The following is a 14,585-nucleotide window of genomic DNA, read 5'->3' as shown; positions in this document are numbered from 1 at the left end:
TATAAATACAGGTACTATTTTTTTCATTGAAAATTTACAATGTTCATGAAATTCTATACATTAAATGTATAATTTGTAAGCAGTGCTGTTTTCCTTTGAAAAGTTGTTATTCTCTTAATGCTATCACTTAAAATTAGCAGAGTTTTAGAATAGAGAAAATGTATTTGTTTCTCAGAGGGAGAAGATTCAGTTGAAGCGTATAATAACATCATAATCTTTATGTTGCTTAGTTACTTACCACTATAATAAACTAATTCAGATTTTATTGCCCCTTCCTCTATCTCCAGTTTAATATGTTTAAGATAGTGGTCAACATCAAAGTTTTTAAAAGGACAGTGCATATTTGCCCTTTAAATGATATAAACATCCAAAGTTTTAGACATATAGCAGTCGTCAGCCTAAACTTTTATTTATTTATTTATTTAGTCTAAATTTATTCAGTGTTCCTGGATAGTATTTACTTACATGTTTCTAGGCTTATCATAAGGTTTTTTTAAAAATGTTTACTGGTTTTTAAATATATACAAACTACATAATTGCTAGAAGTTTTGCTCTTTCTAGTACAGTAGAATAAGTAGGTAAGAAACAAACTATAGTCGTATGCCTTGCTATAATGTGTCATCGTTTCATTGTTTGTATGTTCCCTTGCCAGGTTAGGTATGTTTATAAATGCATATCAGTTTAGTTTTGTGTTCATGTTCAATGTATTTTTGTATCTTACTGTAAGGTAACTAACTTTTAAAACATATAACAATTAAGGGGAATGTATTTGAAAATGTTGTCACCTCCTCTCTATTGTACTGTTTTAGTAGAATTTTAGTAGATAGTTTGTTATTTGTACAGATGGAAAGAAATATGAAGAATTGTTAAAAAAGAACAAATCTTAATAAACTGGCATTTTTTTCCAAAAGTGGCCATGGTAGAAGGGAGGTGGGATGAGAGGGAACTTGGAGTTGGGGAATGCAGATTATACTTCTCCTGCTCTGCCGGATATTATAATTTACTAATAATTAAAAGCATGAAAGAACTTTGTATTTATTTAAACAAAATGTTCACATATAACACTTAGCACCTAGGGCTGACACTGTCTGATGGTAGCAAATTTGAGGGATTATGATTAAAATTTGTAGTCCTGTTCTATTCTTCTTCTTTTTTTAAAAAAAATCTGCTTGGAATATAAAACACATTTCCCAAAGATAGTTTTTGCAACAATTATTTAAACAAAAGATTTCAGGGAAGTAGTAAACTTTTCCAATTGGTTTGGTCTTTAATACTAGCTACAGGAGTAATTACTTGGATTATCATTTTAACATAATTTTTCCCTCAGCAATCCTTTTGAAAGTATTGTTTGCTTAGATTCAAACATTGATATGCTCCCTTCTGCCTGCAGTGCAACAGATTAAAAGAGAGAGAAATGCAGGCATATCAACATATAAAACTGGGTCAGTACATTGTTGGGGGACCTGTGTGCCAGTGGTCTGAATTGCTTTGAGTCGGGGAGTTACAGGAAACAGTGTGTGTGCAAGTGTTCCCTCAAATGGCTGCATTCCTTATTTGGTAGACAAAAGAGGGATTTAGGCCCTGGGGAATCCAGGAAAGAGGAAAGGATCTAGTGTCAGTGTTGGCAGTTGTGGATTATGACAACAGGAAATGGTCAAAGTTGGAACTTGTGTAACTGTGGGGTTTGTAGCCCCAGAGTGGTTTGGAAAATGCGCCAAGCAACACAACATTGCTGCGCTTTAGAAAGGGTTGTGGGTTTTACATAAATGAGCAGGACTATTGTTGTGAAGTTAAAGCATGGATATGCTATTGAGGTTGTCTATGCAGTTTTTTGGGTATTGTTTTTAACATTTTGATACCCATGCAATCACAGTGCCCCCAATGAGGCACACATTTCATATTTCACATGGTACATACATTGCAGTTGTTATGATTACTTAATGATTATATGAATATGATTATGAATATTGTATGAATAGAATTATGATTATATATATAATGTAAACAACCACAGTTTAAGATGACAGTGTATAAATTGGATTTTTTCACTTCATGGAAAGAGATAATATATATTTTATTTATTTTTATGTATCCATAGCTACACATCTTTTCTTTCTTACAGATGTCAAAAAAGGAGTTGGTAGTATTTATTTTAAACATTCTTTGTTTTCTTTACTAGTTAACAAATTTCAGACGCAAATACGCTATGATTATCCAAATTCAAATCTTTTATCACTCACCACTAAGAGTATGGAATGTGGCTTTGATCTGAGGGTGTTGTACTCATGGTAACTAGATAGATGTTCCATTTCTTAGCTCTTCATACAAGAGTTTTGTCTGGTTTTGTCTGAAATGATACCGAAATTTATCTTTCTAAATTTCCTCCTTTTGTGTGGGATAGCTAGCTATCTGTGTATCTGTCTTAGAGTTCTCTCAGGCTCATCTATTTTAGAATTTGAATCGGAGACTTCCCTCTCTCTAACTTGAGATACTTCTGAGGGGCCAAAGTGTTGTTAATTGTTCTACAATCCAAGGAAGTAGAAGCAAGTGGCTAGGCTAAGGGAATGCTTTCTAAGAAACATTATAGATCTGGGTTATAGCTCCAGTATATAAAAGATACCAGTCTTTTGTCATATTTTCCCCTTTCACTGGGGAGGTACCCTACTGCCACATCTGCCTTCACATTTGTTTTCCAAACTAAGCTTATTAGTTTTGCTATTTTTAATATGGCTGGGTTTATCTTGGTTAAGATTGGTCTGAGGAACAATCTTGACATTTTAAATAGAAACAAACCCAGACATAAGTTGGCCTGTGACAGGGACCATCTCTCAGAGCATTAGATAAAGCGTCAGCTAAAGCATCCTTCTCCAGTGAATAAGAAGGAGGTGTAAAGGTGTGTGTGTGAGAGAGAGGTGGGGGGGAGGGAGGGAGGGAGAGAGGGAGAAATGGAAGTTTCCTAGTTTTTTCTTATTTACATCAACACTCTGGCTCTGATGTGGAATTGCCTCTGTCTCTTCTCCTTTGCCTCCAGGCTGGGGGTTCTCAGGTCATCTTTACAAACCCACTGGAGATAGTGAAGATTCGCCTTCAGGTGGCCGGAGAGATCACCACAGGACCCAGAGTCAGTGCCCTGAATGTGCTACGGGACTTGGGACTTTTTGGTCTGTATAAGGTGGGTTGATTCCCTTGGGCTAGCTCAGCAAAGAAGTTGTAATGTACTCAGTATAAATGTGAAAGAATGTGAAAACCAGACTTCGTCCCCACTAGTTTGAAAAGCAATCTTGTCCAGCAGGGTTGTCCATGGAGTAGAAAATCAAACAAAAAGAAAAAATCAGGACGCTGCTATTAAAGGCAGTGGGATACACAAGCACATTCTCCTGTTGTCATCTGCAGCTTTTGTGAAGCCTCTGGCAGGGAGGCCTGCACTGCAGACCTGCTGGCTTCAGGCTCTCAGCCTTTAATTCCATGGGGGCTTGGGAAGTTTCTTTGGTATTCTCTTTGCTGGGGGTTTAGAACTTCAAAATAGTCTTTATTTTGAATCTGAGTTATCTCTATTGTTATCCTCCCAATAGGAGCTTCTCTTTGTCTTAATAATTTGACCACAGTCAAACAGTAGTAGAGTTTGGTAGGATTCAGATCTTTAAGAAGTTAAGTGGTAGGATTTGTCAATAATGAATTCCATTTAAAAAAAAAAAAAGTGTACTATACTTTAGCAAAATGCCAGTCAACAGATCCTTCCCTGCAGGTATACTTACTCCCATCATTACAGATCAGATGTAATGGAGCAGAAGCTATTATTTTTCTTAAACAAGGAAGAGTATTTCTTTCCATTCCTTTGCCTCGTATAAGGGGGAATACATAAATTTAGCCACTCTAGGCAATTGTGTTTCCACAGCATCCGATTTATTTATAGATCCATCATTGCAGGAATGTGTAAATTTGCTTCAGTAGCTGAAAATTAGAAATTAGACATTCTCTAGATTAGACTCACACAGCTACAGGGTTCTCTGGAGACCAGCAAACAATGATGCTTATCTCGAGAGAGTTTTTGCACACTTTGCTCCTCCCTGTCCACCTCTAATTTCTATCCTTTTTAGAATTCCCTTTCAGAGCTGAATTTATGAATATTTTTTCTCTGTGTATTATCTTTTAGAGTCCTTGAATTTTTTTTTTTTCCGTTTCGCTTGCCTTTTCCTTAGGAGCAAGTGCTGGATTGCTGTGGACATTGTTGAGAAAGGTGGTCATTGTGACCTTAGTCACTGGGACAAGCTATCACTTTTTCTACTCTCATGGAAACCTCCTGCTAAAATATTTGTCTGGGTTTCCCCTAGTCCACTTCTAGTTAGCACATTGATAATAAAGAGGGAAAAATTCCTTAGAATAGTTACTCTCACCCCTGCCTATGTAGCCTTTTACCTTGCATGGAAAGAACTCTTAAACTGATAGAGATCAAATTGATAATTTGATAGTCTTTTTGGGCTATCTTTACTAATTATTTAGGAATTAAGCTATTAATCTTGGAATTTAAAGTCTAAACCCTCCCCTACAACTCTGCCCTCAACTTTCTTCCCCTTCCAAAGCCAATAAAACAAGCAACCTGGAGGTTTGAGAATTAAATTTTTATGAATCTCAAAAAATTGAATGTAATTATATGATATAACTTTTCAGTTATGCCAACATTAATAAGTTATAAAGATTTCTAGAGCCCTATACTTGTAATTAATATTGTACTATATGCTCATAAATTTAAGAGGGTAGATCTCATCCTGTGTATTTTTGCCACAACAAAAATCAAATTGATTAATTAAAAAAAATCTGAATCTAAACTAGAAATACCAGAAAACTCTTGTTTGTGAGAATACTATCATTGCCCAGTGATTAAGTTATTAAGTTTGTGAGAATACTATCATTGCCCAGTTATTAAGTCCACTCCATTAAGTTCTGTGCTTACATTCATCTCTCCCACCCCCATTTCCCTTCCACATCAGTTCTAATACTGTTTGAGGGACACCTCAGGCTGAAAGCCCTCTGGATCCTATTTGAGCATTCACACCCTGTTTACACACTGTTTTGTACTATTTCCTGACTCTGTGACAGGGTGCCAAAGCGTGTTTCCTCCGAGACATTCCCTTCTCTGCAATCTATTTTCCTGTTTATGCTCATTGCAAACTACTTCTGGCTGATGAAAATGGACACGTGAAAGGTTTAAATCTCCTTGCAGCTGGAGCCATGGCAGGTAACTACAGAATATTTTAACCCAAAGAATTCTCCTCCCATTGTCTTTGAGAAGTACAGAATCTCTATGTACTTTCCCCCTTTCTTTTTAGAAAAGTTATTGTTTGTATCTGACTTAGTTAAATATGATTGCCTTTTCTCCTTTGTGGGATGTGCTGTAATTCTGATGAGAGTTAATTACATTTGCATAATGTGGATAAACAGCTTAATGCAGCTTAGCAACTTGGAGCCAAATTAGATCTGCCCATCTAAATTGGGCTTTCATCATTAACATGTTTCTTAGTCTCCCTCTCCCCTGAAACCTTGGGTGCCACCAAGCTAAGCATTAAGATGGAAAAGTTCTCATCAAATCAGCTGCTTTGTTACACCCCATGCTGATGCACAGGTCTTGCATGCCCTTACTTCCTAGCACTATATATTGGAGTTTATGTGATTTGGCCCAAAATTGAATTCTCTTTGTGAAGCTGTCCCTATTCTTCCTGACATTGATTTTCATCAAGATCCTTAACTTTTTGTCTCTTGTCTTTTCTTTTTTGGTACCAGGAATTGAACCCAGGGGCACTTAACCACTGAGCCACATTTCCAACCCTTTCTTATGTTTTATTTTGAAATAGGGTTTCACTAAGTTGCTTAGGGCCTTGCAAAATTGCTGAGGCTGCCTTTGAACTTGGGATCTTCCTGCCTCTGCTTCCTCAGTTGCTGGGATTTTTCTTTTGTTCATAGTTGTTTCTATGTTTTATAATCTGTACTAGGCTAAGTGCTGCTTCAGGATAGGAGTTTTATTCTATTCATCTTTGCCTTTTATATAGCCAACATAGTAATAATAATAGGAGCTCAATAAGTGTCAGTGGAATGAATGAAAATTTTCATCTAGTATAAAATACCAAAGTAGGCACAGAAGAGATTCCATTTGAAAGAAGAGTCTAAGAACTTTTCTTCTGATCTCACAGGTACAGCCTTACTTTTTTTTTTTTTTTTTTTTTGGTACTGGTGATTGAACCCAGCAGTATTTAACTAATAAGCTATATCCCCATTCCTTTTTATTTTTTTGTTTTGAGACAGAGCCCTGCTAAATTGCTGAGGCTGGCTTTGAACTTGATATTCTCTTGTGTCAGCCTCCTGAGCCACTGGTATTACAGGTGTGCATCACTGTGCCTGGCTAGCCTTACTCTTGAGTTAGGAAGGAGCTAACTTGGAACACAAGGGAGAACCAGGCATCCTTGGCTGTACCAACACTCAAGAAATGACAGAGGAAGGAAAGGTCATGTATTTGTTTTCCATATAGCCAGCAACAAGCCATTATAGAGCCCCATGTGGCTCTGACTAGCTGGGCTCAGGTACCCTGCTTGGTTCTCAGGTGCAGGGTTTATTCTTTTCTGGTGGCTTTGGCTGTAAAGCAGGATAGCCTGAGCATGTCCAGAATTATGGTGTGCTCAGTGTGTTCTGAGAGTGTGGAGCTGGACATGTTGTTATTCTGGCCTGTAATGGCAGAGGATAGCTTGTGATGATTTAGAAACTCCCTCTGGGAGTTTTGAGCCATAATTTTGGGTTCAGCAAATCCCTTTCCTTTGCCATTAGTAATTTTGGTTAGTTGGACGTTAAAAGTTAGCTCAGTCTTGGCACTGAAGTGTTCATTGGGTTCCTTTCTTATATGCGCCAATCTCCCCTTCTTAAATGGGGGCCAGCATTTTCCCTCTAAGTTTTTCCTTGTACTTTCCAATCAGCAGGAAAAAACAGGCAGAGAACATTCTGATCATGGACAGGAATTTGCCAGTGGTTGATTGAACTAAGTAAACATATTCCAAGTCAGCACCATCTTCTTGCCCATAGACATTTGAAGTGTTTTCAGAATGAGATATGATTTTTTCTAATTTTTACCAATAAAGCTTTGCTGGCGGGCTCTGAGAACATTTGGAATCCTGTCTCCTAAAGGAGGCAATTTACCTAGTTTCATGTGAATAGGGTGCACCTGTGTGGAGGTATTTGCATCGTTCCTTAATTGAGCCCCCACAAGGCCACCCATTCCATCTGCCTAGTGATGATACAGTAATATTTAGGCCAAATTGGATTTCTTCCCCTTGGGGAACGTTATGTAGCTCCTGTGTCCTGTTTTGTTTTATAAGTAAAAAGTGTGGTTGTGAAATCCGTCTTGTGTGTCCTGCTGCTGATCAATCTCAATATGACTCCAGGGAGCTTGGGCATAGGAGATAGATAAAAAGCCTTTTGATGATCAGCTCCCCTGTTGTTCCTTAACTGGTCACCTGGCCTCCTTTTGCTCCAGTTGTAATGATTCTTGTCATGTAAGTCTGTCTGAAAAGAGTTATTCAACTCTCAAGTTAGCTGGAGACTCTCAAGTTAGCTCACCCTCCAATAGGTGAGTCAGTGCTTATTAGTATCGCAATTTACCTCATACAGTACAGTTGACAAGATTCAGCAAAAAACACCACAGTTGGGTGTCAGATACATTCAGCAGCTCGTTAAATTGACATTATCCTTATATTTTGTACATAAAATGATCACATTTGAGGAAAAAAGGAGATAAAATAATTGAAACTGAAAGGGAACACTTGGGAATCATCCTGTTACTATTGTTGCATTTTTTTCTTTTCACAGTTCTTTAGGATCATGCAATGTACAATGATTTTCTTCATTCAGAAAGAAAAAGTATTTTTCCTGGATCATACAGTAGCAGCTAATAGGTTCCTAGATGTCCCTTTTTCTATTAGTGCCTAGACATCTACTTAAGGAGCTTTGAGTTCCCCATACATGGTTAAAGTTGCAGATTGTATGGTTTAGATGTCAGCAGTATTTCTGTCCTTTTATGCATGAGTTAAATATGTCTCTCCTGAAAGGTGTGCCTGCTGCTTCTCTGGTGACCCCTGCTGATGTCATCAAGACAAGACTGCAAGTGGCTGCCCGTGCTGGCCAGACAACATACAGTGGTGTCATTGACTGTTTCAGAAAGATACTTCGGGAAGAAGGGCCCTCAGCGTTTTGGAAAGGGACTGCAGGTAGAACAGCTAATTGGCTTTAGTGCCTTGCCCCCTGTTACTCAGTGGTTGTCTTTGCCACAGATGTTATGGTTTTAAGCCTACCCCACTCCTCTTTTTCAGCTCGAGTGTTTCGATCGTCTCCCCAGTTTGGGGTTACTTTGGTTACCTACGAACTTCTTCAGCGGTGGTTTTACATTGATTTTGGAGGCCTGTAAGTGCAGCTGCTCAACTATTTTACAAAGAAATTACCAAAACCAAAACAAATGTTTGTTCTGTTTACAAAGACATTTTGGAATTCAGAAAACCAGTAAGAAAGAAATTGTTAAGACGATGCATTTTATTTATTTATTTTTAATATCTTTAATTTTATGTATTTATTTGTATGTGGTCCTTAGGATCAAACCCAGGGCCTCAGGCATGCGAGGCAAGTGCTCTACCACTGAGCCACAATACCAGCCCCACATTTTATTTTTTTACTTTTTACTTTTTGAGTATTAGGAATTGAACTTGGGGGCACTCAACCACTGAGCCACATCCCCAGCCCTATTTTGTATTTTATTTAGAGACAGGGTCTCACTGAGTTGCTTAGTGCCTCACTTTTGCTGAGGCTGGCTTTGAATTCGTAGTCCTCCTGCTTCAGCCTCCCAAGCCATGCCACCGCACCCAGCTAGACCAATGCATTTTAAATAGTCAGCTTAAAAAGCTTCAGTGTTAAGAGGTAAGACTTTGGCAGAATGATGTAATGCACATAATAATCAGCTATTTGGGGAAAGTTTAGGGAGGCAGCAAATGAAAATGCTTTGTGAATGATCGTCTGTTTTTGTGTAAGCAAGTTTGGAACTTTATGGAGTTAGGTCCTTCAATGTGAATTGTATTATATGGCCTTTCCAGCAGAAGTGATATAAATGTGTACTATTAACACTTTTGTGAATTTTTTGCCAAATACCCAAGCCCTTTTGCACCTCTAATATTTCATATTCACCATTATTTATTATTAGATAGTTATAGGTCTTCCTAGAGCTAATATATTGTCAACCTGCCCCTGTCCCCTAGCAGGTTCAAAAAGAGGTTATGCCTGTGAGTGTAATCATTGGTAGGATATAGGCAAAAAAATTGGGACACTTGAAGCTTACCCTGGGGAGAAGAGCAGTTACTTGCTACATTTGCTGGGTGGGGAAGTTTTGTCCAAAGCAAGCAATTATCAGCTTTTCAGCAGAAGACCAAATACTGTTTCTGAATGCTCATAGCAAACTGTGAACCTGACTCTTCCTCAGAGGTTAAGTAGGGAATTAGCTGATGAACCAGGAAGTGGAGGGACCCAGACAAAAAAGAATAACAACCTTCAAATTATATTATACAAATATTAAGATTCTATGAAATAATAGAAAAGCCTGAATCTTAAAAAGAACTGGCTGTTTCTCTTTAACTTTTTGACATTTATGAGCTACTATTAAGCTACTATTTTAAACTATGTCAAAATACAGAAAAATGTATGCTTTTTTGATTAGTTTCACATATGCTTACTGTAGAAAAAAAATTTAGGAAATGGAAAAATAGAAAAGAGAAATCTATAATTCTACTTTCTGGGGTTTTAATACTTGGGTGTATTTTCTTCTGTTTTTTTTTTGTCATCTATTTATATATGTATATAAGCATTGAAATTGAGACCATTCTCTTCAAATATGTGCATGTAGAGCTTCCAAAGTGCTATAAATCATGGCTAATGCAACATAGATGACATGGAAATGGTAGATGACATGGAAATGGTTGAAACAAACAAACTTCTTGGCATGTGGGTCAGACTGAAAATGTTCACTTTTAGCCACCCTTGTCAATCTTTTTTTTTTTTTTTTTTTTTTTGTGGTACCAGGGATTGAACCCAGGGTCTTGTGGATGTGAGGCAGGCACTCTACCAACTGAACTATATCCTTAGCCCCACCCTTGTCAATCTTGAGCACACTAACCATACACTAACCATTGACTTTTTCCTGTCAACAGCAAACCTTCTGGCTCAGAACCAACACCTAAGTCCCGCATCGCAGACCTTCCTCCTGCCAATCCTGATCACATTGGTGGATACAGACTTGCCACAGCCACTATTGCTGGAATTGAAAACAAGTTTGGCCTTTATCTCCCCAAATTTAAGTCTCCTACTGTTGCAGTGGTTCAGCCAAAGGCAGCAGTGGTAACAGCTCAGTGATGAGACACTGTCAAGAATGGCAAAATGGCACCCGAAAAAAGAGGCTTAGGAGAGCAGCCCTGTAGTGTATCCAGTCAGCTGCATGGTGCTGACTGAGCTGGGAAGTCAAACTATTCTTTCTATATGATATATATATACATATATTTGTTTATAAAGTAATCATCTGCCCAGGGAAAAACCACAATACAGTTGTAAGCATTAGTCTTATGTGTTGACATGTTTTCTAAGCCTTGGCATGAATTAGTGTTTTAGACTCTGCTTTGCACAGCTTGTACTTACAGTGACTGTACATATTGTACATCTTTGTACAGAGACATCTTGGCACCTCATCCCAACAAATCACATTTATAGAAATGTAATGCAGTTCTGAGTGGCTTGAAATGTACAGAATGTTTTGAAAGTGTTTTATTAAGAATCACATAAGAATCAATGTATTAAAATTAAATTCATTCTCTTATTGGTGACTTATGGAAATAAAGCATCAATATTGGATGTATTTAATTCCTAGTTTGTTTTCCGTTCTGGAATAAGAAGGTATTTGCTGATAAAAGGCATAATGAGACCCATCTCCAAATAAGTAATACTTTGGAAAGGCGCATGCTAGTGGATGCCAGAGGATCAAGCTGATGACTTGGTGTGCTCATGTGTTTCCATTTATATTTAATGTGTGTGTGATCTTCCTCTGTTAATCAACAAGCATTTCTGGGACAGCTCTTCTCCTGTCGGTGTGCATATGGAAACAGGGTGGTTTCCAGCATTACTTGTTTAGGTTTGCTTTCCTCTGACACAGCAGAGCAAAGATCAAGCTTTTGAAAGAGTAAATGACACTTTGACAATTTCCCTTCATATGGTATGATTCCAATAAAAAATAAAAGCACACCAAAATATATGAATGTAGTTGGATTTTCCTTCATAAATATACTGATAGTGCTTTTTGTACTCATTCACTACTGATTTTAAACAACTCATGGTCAGGTTTACCCTCTTACACATCTTTATAGGAAATAGACAATTTGGTTTCCTAAAGGGATAGGGTGGAATGAGGGGAGGCAAGAAAAAGAAAAGCTCTTTTTTTTTTTTATGTGGTGATTTGGTGGTATCTAGCTCCTTACTTAGCAGTCCAATAAAAGCTTGTTTCATCCAAAAGTCACTCACCAAGGGTGTGATTACTAATTTGGATCTAAACACACATATTGATAGTTACATCTATACTTTGCTATGGATGTAATTTGATGTGTAGCCTTAGAATTTATTTACTCGTAACAGTGTTTTGAGAAGACATTGCTATTGCCCATAAGCAATGTAAGTAAGAGAATGTAAGCAAATATTTTCAAGGGGTGAGCCTGGAGATGGACCAGGTTACTTAGTATCCTATGCAACATTCATCAGTTGATGACTGACAGCCCTGTGACTGCAACTATAAGCTTTCTCAAGTCCTTCCAGGAACAAAACAACTAGCTTTGAAAGAAAGTTCTTTCCAGTGTATTAGATTAGTGTCTTTAGAATGGAACAAATACAATTCTTTTGCTATACTACTCATTAAAAATATACAAATAGTCTATGGATGTATAATTATATATATGTGTGTATAGAATAAGAGGTGAAAGTGCCCTCTTTACCCTGCCCCACTTCCTGCCCTAGAGTTAATAATTGCTAACAAATTATATATTTGTAGTCTGTTTTCCACACTTATATAAGTATATGTACATATTTATATTTTTAAAACCAGAATTATGTTGTATATGTTATTCTGATACTTTTATTTACTTAGTACATCTGAACTCTTTCCATGTCAGTTCATAAAATGTATGTTAACAGCTGCATAGTGTTTCATTTTATGAATTATGAAAAATTTGGTAAATATTACATTATTGGTACTTATTCATTTTCTTCACTATCACAAACAATGCTGAAGTGAATGGAAAACATCTTTGTATGAATATACTAAGGATATATGCTATTATTTCATTAGGATGCAGAATGGAAATAGAAAATTCACAAGACAAATGAGAGTTTTTGTGATACTGGGGATCAAACCCGGGGCCTCATACATGCTACATTTCCTAGTCCAAGATAATTTTTATATTTTTGTACATAATACCACATTATTCTTCAAAAAGCTTTTATTAATTTACTTTCTTTTAAAAATATTTTTTAGTTGTTGATGGACCTTTATTTTATTTATGTGTATGTGGTGCTGAGAATCGAACCCAGTGCTTCATGCATACTAGGCAAGCGCTCTACCACCTAGCCACAACCCCAGCCTCTAATTCACTTTCCTATAAGCAGAGTATGAGAATGCCTAATTCTTAGGAAAATCAGTGGCAGGTGTGATCCTTGTTGTTTTAATTTTTGTTTTCCTAATTAATAGTGGGATTGAATGTCTTTTCATATTTACTGGTCATTTGTATATTTTCTTGTTAAGGAATATATAGAAAGAAACATGTATATGCATATTTTAAGCAATTGTAAAAAGAACTCCATATGATTAACCAGGTCAAGAAACAGAATGTTTCCAGCCATAGGAGTTCTTCCATATGCTCCTCTCTAACTCTTTCTCTCTACTTTAAAACCATCCATACTCTTTATTTCTTTGCTTTTCTTTATACTTTTACCACCCATGTATATTCCTAAACAATATATTCCTATAGTTGAAATTTGTATAAATCAAATTATATTGTAAACCTTTAAAATTTATTTTGCTAAATATTATGATTGTAGGATTCATGTCATTGTATGTAGCTATAGTTTATTTCATTGTTTAGCTATATTTATTTTTCATTTTACTCTTGATGGACATTTGGATTTTTCTAGTTTGGGGATTACAGAGAGTGCTGCTATGGATATTGTGAACATGAATTCTGGACTATGCATCTTTAAAAGATAAGATGCTTAAGAGTGGAACCACAGAGTTACCAGGCTTATTATATTTTTAATTTTACTAGATCATGTCAGACTGTTTTCCAAAGATTCTTGTACTAATTTACATGTTTCCAAGGGTTAAATGGCTTTTTGATTTTTACCAAAAAAAATAGATGTATAATGGTATCTTGGTTTTGATTAGCATTTTCATATGTCAAATGAGGCAGAACATCTTTCATGTTTATTGGCCGTTTGAATTTCATCTTGGGTAGATATGTTAAAATATACTTTTAGCCCATTTTTCTCATTAATTTACATATTCTGGTTACGATTTTGAGTTGTTTGTGTTACAGAATATTTTCTCACTTGGTGGCTTGTTTTCACAATGTTTTTTGATACATTAACGTTTTAATTTGAATGTGTTCAAATATATCAACGTTATTCTGTATGGTTAACTTGTTTTGCCTTTCTTATTTTAAAAAATATTCTCTTTCTAGGTCAAAAATATAGTAACTTTTTTTGCTAAATGCTTTACAGTTTGCCTCTCCCATTTAGGTTTCATCTACCTGGGAACTGTCTTTGGCATGCAATATGAGGTAATTGTTTGGCATCTTTATATGTCCAGTCTGTTGTGCCAGCACTGTTTATTGAAAAGTGTTTGTTGAAAAGTCTGTGTGACTTTGACGTGCTTTCTTGTACAGTGTCAGCTTACCCTTGAATTTATTTTTGGGCTTTTTGTTTTATTATATTGGTCTTTTCCTATGTCAAAATACATACACTGTCTTCAGTATTCTATCCTTTAGAAAAGTTTTGTTATATAGTAGAGCAAATCCTTTCACCTTATTATTCTTTAAGAGCTTGTGGTTCTTCTTGGTTCTTTGATTTTTCCATATACATTTTAAACTTATCAATTTCCACCCCCAAAATAACAAACTAAACACATGGAAACATTGATTGGGGTTGCAATGAATTCGTAAGCCATTTTCAGGAGAATATATATCATTATAGTAGGGCTTCTAATTCATCAACATGATATATTTCTATTTAAATTTTTTAATATCTTAATAAAATTTTACAATCACCAGAGGTCTTGTATATCTTTTGTTATGTATATCCCTCAGTGCTCCATATGTTTAAATGCTGTTATAAATTATGTCTCTTAAATCTCATGACTCAGGAGGCTGAGACAGAAGGATCTCAATTTTGAGGCCAACCTTAGCAACTTAGTAAGGCCATAAGCAACTATTCTCGGTCTTAAAATGGAAAGAGAACTGGCGATATAGCTCAGTGGTAAA

The 14,585-nt window shown here is 36.3% G+C and overlaps 1 protein-coding gene across 2 annotated transcripts in view; it reads left to right on the top strand.

Moving 5' to 3' along the window:
- Slc25a12 (solute carrier family 25 member 12) overlaps positions 1-11,317 on the top strand; it is a 169,673-nt gene extending 158,356 nt beyond the window's left edge. For both annotated transcript variants that reach the window (XM_040294471.2, XM_005324590.4), the window contains exons 14-18: positions 3,032-3,172; positions 5,098-5,236; positions 8,088-8,246; positions 8,349-8,439; positions 10,227-11,317. In XM_040294471.2, coding sequence (XP_040150405.2) covers positions 3,032-3,172; positions 5,098-5,236; positions 8,088-8,246; positions 8,349-8,439; positions 10,227-10,428 — 732 coding nt within the window. In that variant the 3' untranslated portion in view covers positions 10,429-11,317. The remainder of the gene's footprint in view (positions 1-3,031; positions 3,173-5,097; positions 5,237-8,087; positions 8,247-8,348; positions 8,440-10,226) is intronic.
- Positions 11,318-14,585: the final 3,268 nt, after the last annotated feature.

Source organism: Ictidomys tridecemlineatus, chromosome 7 (genome assembly GCF_052094955.1).
Source record: "Ictidomys tridecemlineatus isolate mIctTri1 chromosome 7, mIctTri1.hap1, whole genome shotgun sequence".
Classification (NCBI taxonomy): domain Eukaryota; kingdom Metazoa; phylum Chordata; class Mammalia; order Rodentia; family Sciuridae; genus Ictidomys; species Ictidomys tridecemlineatus.
The sequence above is the reverse complement of the archived record's forward strand: the minus strand, read 5'-3'. Positions and strand labels throughout refer to the sequence as shown.